This window comes from Nicotiana attenuata, unplaced genomic scaffold, assembly GCF_001879085.1.
Source record: "Nicotiana attenuata strain UT unplaced genomic scaffold, NIATTr2, whole genome shotgun sequence".
In the NCBI taxonomy this organism is placed as follows: Eukaryota; Viridiplantae; Streptophyta; class Magnoliopsida; order Solanales; family Solanaceae; genus Nicotiana; species Nicotiana attenuata.
Genome location: NW_017671075.1, coordinates 86,850 through 96,728, shown reverse-complemented (window position 1 = coordinate 96,728; position 9,879 = coordinate 86,850). Strand labels below are relative to the sequence as shown.

The following is a 9,879-nucleotide window of genomic DNA, read 5'->3' as shown; positions in this document are numbered from 1 at the left end:
CTAAAAAATTTATGTTTTGAGTATATTTTAACATGTTAAAAATATATTCTTCGAATTACTATTTCACTGTTTATTAACGATTACTTGTAGTTGACTTTTAGCGACTTGATTCTTACACTTCATTGCATAAAAGTTACTCTCTCTGTTCCAATTTATGTAAACATGTTTGATTAAGTACGAAGTTTAAGAAAAAATGAAGACTTTTGGAATTTATGATTCTAAACAAGTTAAAAAAAGGGGCCAGAGTATTTGTATTTTATAAAAGTTTCTCATTAAGGGCCGAATTATAAATTTAAGCTAAATTGTTTCCAAATTTAGAAAGGAGTCATTCTTTTTGGAACAGACCAAAAAGGAAATAGGTTTACATAAAATAGAACGGAGAGGTATATTCTATTTGGTCAAGCTGCAAAAATCAACTTATTTTAAGAAGTGCTTTTTCTCAAAAATACTTTTGTTGAGAATCAATTTGTATTTAACTAATTAATTTGAAAAATATTTCTAAGTAGCAATTAGTGTTTGGCCAAACTTCTAAAAATTGCTTCTACATTTTTCTCAAAAATGCTTTTCAAAAAAGTATTTTTGAAAAGAAGCTATTTTTTTTCTATTTCTCCAAAATTGCTATTGCTTCTACTCAAAAGCAATTTTTTTTCTTCTAAAAGCTTGGCCAAACATTTCAACTTTGAAAAAACAATATTTTTTTTTGAAAAAAAGTGCTTTTGGATTTGGAAAAGCTTGGCCAAACAGGCTATTAATCTCCTGCAATTAGGTATGCAAGTGATAGCACCATTGTAACAAGAGTAGAAGTTCATATTCAACAAGCTAAGAATTTACTGTATGAAATGAAAGAGGAAAAAGAATATATTAAACAGGACATCAGATGATTACAAACACTAGCATAGTATATGGTAAATCTAAAGTTCATCATCTGAACTGACAAGGTCTAGTTCTATCATTTTTTCTTTAACCTGCACAGGTTTTTGTGCTGAATTCTGCTGCTGCTGCCCCACTTTTGGTTTCTTGTGCTCAAAACTATGACTTGGTCTGATTTCACTTAGATTCTTTCTCTTGGTGGAAGATGACCTGGAAAAAAGTAGATAACTCTGTCACCAAAATAGATAACACAACATAAGGTCAAAAAATGAAGTCTTTTTTATTCCAGTCTTTCACCTTTCGTTTGTCCTATTTTTTGTGTGATCTTGGTCAGTAATAGATTCTTTGGTACTACTTGAGTTCAAGTTTCCTGTAACTCAAATAGAATTGTAATGATCAAAAACATAAGTAAGAATGTCTCTGATAGATGTAGGAGTATTCAGGTCCAAGTACTAAAGTTTTTACCTGTCATTTGACTAAGAAACCTTATTCCTTGAGAATGTACATTGGTAGTCACTTTCCCCGCTTTGCTGTTCATAAATAAGTGTCTTTTAAGTCAGTAATGACTATGAACAATGAAGATAACCAATATGCAAGCCAAGAATTGTTAAATTTAGAGCTATGTCACTACTAAGTACTTTGAACAAACCTTAATGCCTTTTTCAATCCATCAACAGACAGTAATTTCAACGGTGCTGCAGACTTTGTAAAGTTTGTCTTGTCAGTTAAAGGCTTAACCATGTAAATTCCTTCTGACTTGAGATGATCTCTGAAACCCGTTTGTAGGTTCCTGAATTTGAAGTCCAACAGCAATTAGAGAGGTTAGAGTAAGTCCTGAGGGAAAAAAATTCGCTATCCTCCAAATGCAAAATTGAGAGGTTGAGAAGTTAATAACTCACCCCCCTTTGAGTTCAGCCCTTGTTGTACTGGAGTATTTCTCAGATGTTCTCTAAAAGAACAAGTAACAAAAACAGGATAAGTTCTTTCTTTCTTTCGATAGTAAATCAAGATTCAGTCAAAGAGAATACCCCCCCCCCCCCGGGCAAGGGTTGGGGGGGGGGGGGGGGGTGGGAGCCAAGCACACTTAATTTACAACGTATTTCTGGACTGGTGTAGGTTGGTTACCTGCTTATGGTAGCTGCAATATGTTCCACGCCGCCTGCAAATGTTATTAAAGCATAAGTTCTATTACAAGGAGTACAACAAAATTACAGGTTATTACTGGATTATTCAACATGCAATGATAGGTACAATAATTTTGGTAAGAAGGATTACTAAAGATCCCCTGCATAAGCACTATCAACTGATTTGTTAAGGGAGCAGAAAACTAAATGCTGTAAAAACATGCTATTTCTTTCCTTAACGTCCACAAAAAAGGCAAATCATGCTCATGATATTTGCATAAATAGCTCTGGACTGTGTTTCTGATTTGAGCATGAAATTTGCATAAATAGCTCTGGACTGTGTTTCTGATTTGAATGTGAGAATCTCCCTTTTCCTTCTTCTAAAGAAGGGCAACCTTTTTATTTCTGTACACAATTTAACCAACCAAAGACAGTAGCCATTTTATATGTATGATTAGCTTCTTTTACAAGATTAAACTTTAGATTCTTGCACTCTTGCCTTGTGAAGACTACAACATAGAGATGAGACATTTGTTAAACTGAACATTCTGTTTTGAGTACTGGCAGAATGGACTAGCAAAAGTATCTGCTCAACCCGAATCGAAAAGCACAAACTATCATTGTTGGAGCAAATCAAAACCAACCAACATGAATGCTATCCAAATGAGAACTGTGATGAGCAGTAGTACGTCATTCTTGTTGTGCAAGTGTTAGTGATTTCAAAATTTTTTGTACAAATTACTATGTTAGAATGACCAGGCAAGATCACCTTCACCCCCCAAGTCTATGAGATCTCTAAAACAATCATCCTAGTGTTTCTGATACAAGGCATTACTTTGGACTTCCCAAAGAAAACATCAAATCAAGAGCTAGCCTCCAGAACACAGATGAGACATAAGTAGATAGCGAAACATTTTATGATGGATCTTTTGAGCAACTTATTGTATTTTGCAATTCTATAGTAGTTATGCCTGAAGGTATTCAGTCCATTTATGACTATGAGCATGTAAACAACACATAAAATTGGAGATCGTACTTGTTAACGACTAATGTGCAAGCCATCCCATCCTTCCTTTTTCCCTTGCAAACTCCATAATCCACAGACGTGCCAATCTTTAAAATGTGACTGGCTGAATAAACACTCAAAGAAAACCCATTTTCCTGGATAAGGGCCATTGAAGAGGTTTTAGCAACCCACCCTAAAATCTTAACAGAAATGATTTTATTGATAGCCAATGATAACAATACCGAGTTGTCTTTGCGCACACTGCAATTGAATAGGGCAAAAACTGCACCAGCCTTTTCATTGCAGTTCTTCTGATAAGCATCACCAAAAAGAAAAAGAGAAATAGTTTTTTCATCCAAAGATCCCATTTTCCAGATTGCGTAGTTCTTCCCTGTTGAACTTGTTCTTTGTTGCCCCTTCTCAGTTAAAACGCCAACAGTTGCCCAACAACCAGAAAGGGTGTCGCCTGCTAGCGAATTCCTTAAAGATAGGAAAATATATGATTACATAGTCCACAGAAACTACTCTAGTAACTCGGTCAGCATCTTAACATACCTTATTGCTGATAACCGGATGAACCTAATATCAGCAAAATGGTTGCTCAGTTCAACAGCTGAAACTAGTTGATTTCTGAGTAAAAGGAAAAGAAAGGTAAAGTATCAGTTGCCAGTTCAGTAGCTAAACAAAGCATTCATTTGTAATTTGCTTGGCACAGCATTAAGACTGAAGCTACCAGCTAGCTCAAACCAATCAAAATCAAATGTAACTACTACTTCACCAATAACAATCTAATCTGGCCTCCACTTTTCAATTATCGAAATTAAACATACAAGAAACTATGTGGCGTTTCTAACCATAATAATTGCAAGTCACAAGCATCTGATGACCTTTTTAAGAAGCCAAAATATTATACTTAATTGTGACTTCCTCTCATCAGAATTTGACTGTCAGGCAACTATTATGCAGAACTTATTGAAACATAAGAAGCCAACATCATTCAAATTCTAATAGTAGCAGAAAGAGACTGATTATGCATTTTACAGGAAAATGAATAGCGAATCAGAATGCAACAAGAACCCATTGGATATGCACCCATAACCATGTCAAAGTCTCAAAGAACATACCGAATTCGCAAACCTGAGAATTTTTCAACCTCAAGATCACTTGACCCCTTGGTATGCTTTGATTTGACAGCTTTTTTGGCAATTTCAGTATCATAATCAAGACAATCCTGAACAGCATCTCTAAAGACAGACATATCTGCCTCCCTCGATCGCTTTGGCGATCCATCATCCGACAAATAATCTGTAAAAGATACAAATTTTTCAAAACAACCCACAAAAGGTCAACAAAAAAGACATCTTCCAATCCAACAGATTTTTATCCAGAAACATCAAATAATAAACCACAACTTAATCCAAAATCAGGTAAGGTCTAGTATATGCTGCTCGCACAATGAGTGCACCATTTTAGCAATGAAATAATTTTTGTGACAATCTTTTAACATTAAGAACTCTAAACCATAAAATATGAACCAAAATAATTGTGCAAGGTCAGTCTTTGATGTTACATAAATAATAAATGATTTCGTTTTCTTGAAAGTTCAGCTCTATTTGGCTCCATCTAATTACAGAAAAAACATATGAATTGAAGAAAGCACATGATTCTAAAACCCGCAATAGGGCATTAGTTGTAATAAATCTTATAACATGTTTTGGACATTTACCTGGGAAATTAGATGAAGGAGAAGCTGGAGGGGTTTCTAAAACCCTATCTGGTAGAGAGAGAAGGAGATCCAGGTCTTTTTGGTGATTTAATTTCGACATTTTTTCTGAGAAACTGACGATTGAAATTTAGGATAGGGTTTTGTTTCCTTATTACATTGTCTTCTTACTGGTTGAAGTTGGAGGGAGATTGAAAGTGCATGGCGGGAAGCTAATTGATAGTGGGCTAACAAATACGAAAGGATGCAGATGGGCTGGGCTGGGATTTTAGAGATTGGGTCAAGAACTTTTAAAAGAGTAGAAATGACACGTAAAAATTGCACGGGGCGTCCTATTTGGTCACCCCCATTTAACCTATACCCATTTTTTAAAAAAGTTTTAACTTGTACCCACTTTTTAAACAACCTCAGCCCCTTTCTCCTCCTCCTTCTCCTCCTCAAAGTTATATCCGTCCTCAATCCGATAGTTCCATTAGAAGAAATTCAAAGCTTTTCAGCTTTTTTCTTGTCCTCTCCTGTAGCAGAGGCTTGACGACCTAATGAATTCATATGTTACAACATATTAGAGAATTTAGTCATTCAAAACATGTAATCTCTACTAAATTTGCAAGAAATAATTGATAAAAGAGTATACTGAAAAAGAAAAAGACATAAATAAGAGACAAACCTTCAAACAAGCTGAAAAGATATATGGAGCATTCACAATGTAGTAGCTGAAGTTCAACTCTAAGAAAGCTGAAGCTCGCCAGTTACAAACAAAAAATTTAGCTCTAGAGCTGAAGTTCGCCAGTTACAAACAAAAACTTCAGCTCTAGAGCTGAAGTTTGACAGCTACAAAACAAAAACTTCAGCTCTAGAGCTGAAGTTCGCCAGTTACAAAACAAAAACTTCAGCTCTAGAGCTGAAGTTCGCCAGTTACAAAAACAAAAACTTCAGCAATTAAAAACAAAAACTTCAGCAAATAAAGAACAAAACTTCAGCAACTATGCTTAAGTTCAGCAATTACAAACAAAAACTCCAGCACACTTGGTTCAGCACACTTGCTACATTAGTCCCGTCTACTAGAATGCTGAAGTTTTGCGTGATTGCCTTTGCTACTTCAGCCCCGTATGCTGAAGTTACGCGAAAAAGTAGGTACGCTTGTAATTTTTTTTGCAAAGCGGGCACAAGTTAAAACGTGACCCAAAAAGCGGGTATAGATGCAAATGCCCCAAATGACACCTGGTATTTAGAAGAAAAATTGGCATTCTATAACAACACATAACAAGAATTGGCAATTTTTTAGCCTTATTATATTAGATTTGGCAAAGATAGCCCCAAACAATTGGAATTATATAGCCAAATCCTAAAAAACTACTCTCTTATATATTTTCTCTAAAAAAAAACTACACGCTTATTTTGGCTTCTCTCCCCCTTTCTCTCCTTGTATTCTTCTTCTATCTCTTCTCTTTCGCTCTCCTAGTTTAGCAAAAATTACTGCAAATTATGTATAAAAAAAAACAGTGGGATGAAAAGGTAAGGTTGATCTCACATCAGAGAAAATCAGAAGCAAAAACTAAGAGAGAAAAAATATATTTCAACTTTGTTTTTCAACACTCTTCTTTTTAGTTGGATTGACCGAGTGGGTGTGATTGAAATTGGTTGAAAATACCTAAACGAGGCTATATACAAAATTTGAGCAAGATTATAAGTGATTTAGACTGGTTTCAGGTAAAAAATCAGACCTAAAAACCCAACTGCGACATGTGTATGTCACATTGTATATCGTGTACATGAGTGTATATCACACACAAGTTTTTAAGGACGTCTGTGTATATCACTTCGTATATTGCGTATACAACATAATTTTTATATGGACGCCCGTGCACATCACATTGTATATCGTATATATAACACAAATTTACATGGATATACACAGATACACATGATGTACATGAGATATCACTGATATACATGAGATATATTGTACACTGAGATTTACAAAAAAGAAAAAAAAATATTGATATACATCTTAATATATACAAAGACGGAAAATAAAGGTGAGATATACATTTTGATATACATATTATTTGATGTGTTATACATAGTGATATACATGTATTGGGAAAAATTAGACTTACATATTAAAGTAATTGAAAGATGACGTGTCATGACACTGGGGCTGGTCAAAAGAATGATGATAAGCAAAGAGGCACGAGTTGCAACAGATACGAGCAGAAACGCAAGAAGAGGCACAGGACGATATTCAAAAAGACTCGACGCTCGTACCTATTCAAGTATAAAAGCTGAGAAGAATGAACCTGGCAGTACAGAAGAGTCCAGATACAGTATTTAATAAACATTAAATACTGAAAGCATTAGAGAATTTGTATTAAATTATAATGATTTTGTAACATAGCATTTAATTCCTTTAATCGGCCATAATGACCTTATTATGACAAAGGCAAAACGTATAACTTAGAAATAGCTATAAAAGGGAGAAGACTGATCATTTGTAGACACACAATATCATCTGAATATACTGGTTTACTTTGTTTTTTGCCATCTATTGGTTATCAAAAACATTATCAGTAACCCGAGTTCTTCTAAAAATAAAGCTTTGACTGAAATTCCATTTTTTTTTGTTAAACAAATTGGTTCCGTTACCGGAAATCTGATAATCTATTCTTTCTTAACCTTATCTATTTTGTCACATCAACAATCATGTCAAACGTTAACGATAACACCCAAGGAAACCAAGGAAACCATCAACTCCAAGGGGACCCACAAGATATTCACACTCCGATCCCTTCTCCACAAAGTTCGCCTCGGCGGTCTCGAGAAGGAACTCCTGATGGATCCCACTCAAATGCAAATGCTCAATTTGACAATGATGAAGCTATCAATGAAGTTTTGCAGAAATTGATCGCTCAACAGGTCAATAAAGCTCTTGAGGCCTTTGCCAGCCAGTTACCTGTTGCACCATCAACACCAATTCCAAATACCAATACTTTGGAAAACCCTCGTTCTGGGCTCGTTAATTCAGGCAGTGGTGGAATCCCCAGTGAGTCACGAGAGGGAGAACCAGGTAACTTTTTCAATTTCGATTTACAAAATTTAGTTCTAACATTGCAGAAACGGCTAATGGAACAAAGTGACCGCATAGAGCAAATACCTGGAGTCCCGCCTGTAATCAAAGGAATCGATATAGACAAATATTCACAGCAACTTTGGAAGCCAAGCGCTGCTCCACTACCGATTCCAAAGAAGTTCAAAATGCCTGATATTCCAAAATATGATGGAACAACTGACCCACGAGACCATGTGACTGCATTCGCAACTGGCGTAAAAGGCAATGATTTGACTAAACAAGAAATTGAATCAGTATTGGTCAAAAAATTCGGCGAAACACTCACTAAGGGAGCTTTAACATGGTATTCTCTTTTACCCGAAAATTCCATAAATTCTTTTGCTGAGCTTGCAGATTTGTTTATCAAAGCACATTCGGGGGCTCAAAAAGTCGAAAAGAGAATGGAGGATATTTTCAAAATCAAACAAGGGGACTCCGAGTTGCTCGGAGAGTTCGTGGATAGGTTCCAGCGTGAAAGAATGACGTTACCACGTGTACCAGATAATTGGGCAGCTATAGCTTTCACTAGTAATTTGAATGAAAAAAGCTCAGAAGCTACGAGGTGACTCAAGGAAAGTCTTCGTGAGTTCCCAGCAACAACATGGAATGATGTTAACAACAGGCATAGCACAAAGTTAAGGATCGAAGAAGATATTATCTCGTGGTCCTAAAAAGAAGAAAAGGTGAGTTCAAGACGGGCGAAAACAGAAAAAAGGTCGGTAAAAACAGGCACGAACCATATACGGGCCCAGCTGGAAAAGATTCACGGTCAAAGCATGATCAGTAAAGGTACGATCGTAGATCCAGAAATAGAGAATCAGGCTCATCATCGAGGTATGGAAATGATCGTTACACACGAGAGTCACGAGATGATGATGGAAATTTGAAGGCACGATTTGGCGGTTATAATTTTAATGTAAGCACTTCCGAGCTCGTGGATGTTTTAAGAAGCATGGGTGACAAGGTGCAGTGGCCAAAAGAGATGAGATCGAATCCAAACATGCGCAATCCCGATCATTGGTGCGAGTTTCACAATGATCATGGTCATAAAACGGCAGATTGTAGGTTGCTACAAGGAGAGGTTGATCATCTATTGAAGCAAGGGTATCTCACCGAATTATTCAGTGAGAAAGGTAAGCAAGCATACATGAAGAATAGGCAGGAGCCTCCAAAACCGCCTTCTCCCAAAAGAACCATCAATGTTATACGCGGAGGGGAAGAAATCAATGGTATGATGTACACAGCAGCCAATAAAGTTTCAAAAGTCACAATTACCCACGGGAAGTGGGTGCGACGGGTCTTGGAGGAAGAAAGCATTACGTTCGATGATGCAGATGTAGATGGCGTATTAACTCCACATAACGACACACTGGTAATATCTTTACTTATACATGACACTAATGTGAAACGAGTTTTGATTGATCCATATAGCTCCGTGAACATTATCCTACTAAGAGTACTACTTGAGATCCAAGCTGAAGATAAAATAGTACCAACAGCGCATACTTTGTCTGGATTCGATAATTCCAGCGTTGTGACGAAAGGGGAAGTAATACTCACTACATTCGCAGAAGGAGTTGTCAAAGATACGAAGTTTCAAGTAGTGGAGCTGGAAATGGCTTACAACATAATTCTAGGGAGGCCATGGATCCACGAGATGGATGTTGTTCCATCGACCTTACATCGAGTCATTAAATTTCCATCAACACGGGGAATATGTCAAATTTGTGGAGATCAACAGACATCCAGGAGCATCAACTCCGTAGTAGATTCAAGTACGAGAAATGAAGAAAAATAGCAATTGCAGAATTCAGTTGAGGATACCACAACGCAAACCTCAACTGAACAAGGGCGAACAGATGTAGATTCAAGGCCCGATTCCATTGAAGAACCAGAAGAAAAAAAAAATATCAAAACAACGATCGAAGAACTGGAGGCTGTAGTATTATTTGTACATTGGCCTGAAAGGAAAATCTACATAGGGGCTAATCTCAGCCAAGACATGAAACGTAAGTTGACGCAGATTGTTTTGCTTGGTCCCATTCTG

At 36.5% G+C, this 9,879-nt stretch overlaps 1 protein-coding gene across 1 annotated transcript; it reads right to left on the bottom strand.

The window, feature by feature from the left end:
* Nucleotides 1–789: 789 nt before the first annotated feature.
* Nucleotides 790–4,928, bottom strand: LOC109205715 (protein MCM10 homolog). The gene is made up of 11 exons (XM_019368460.1): nucleotides 4,727–4,928; nucleotides 4,125–4,305; nucleotides 3,556–3,630; nucleotides 3,243–3,480; nucleotides 3,031–3,155; nucleotides 1,996–2,029; nucleotides 1,770–1,819; nucleotides 1,520–1,660; nucleotides 1,336–1,400; nucleotides 1,168–1,240; nucleotides 790–1,080 (listed from the first exon to the last, which is right to left on the bottom strand). Exons 1-11 carry the CDS (start codon nucleotides 4,824–4,826, stop codon nucleotides 912–914), a joined length of 1,251 nt encoding a protein of 416 aa, XP_019224005.1. The 5' UTR covers nucleotides 4,827–4,928; the 3' UTR covers nucleotides 790–911.
* Nucleotides 4,929–9,879: the final 4,951 nt, after the last annotated feature.

Coding starts and splice junctions, on each gene's coding strand:
- LOC109205715 (XM_019368460.1), bottom strand. CDS start 4,826: ATGTCGAAATTAAATCACCAAAAAGACCTGGATCTCCTTCTCTCTCTA. Junction 3,156..3,242: donor GTGTGCGCAAAGACAACTCG/GTATTGTTATCA, acceptor GCCCTTATCCAG/GAAAATGGGTTTTCTTTGAG. Junction 1,401..1,519: donor GGATTGAAAAAGGCATTAAG/GTTTGTTCAAAG, acceptor ATTTATGAACAG/CAAAGCGGGGAAAGTGACTA.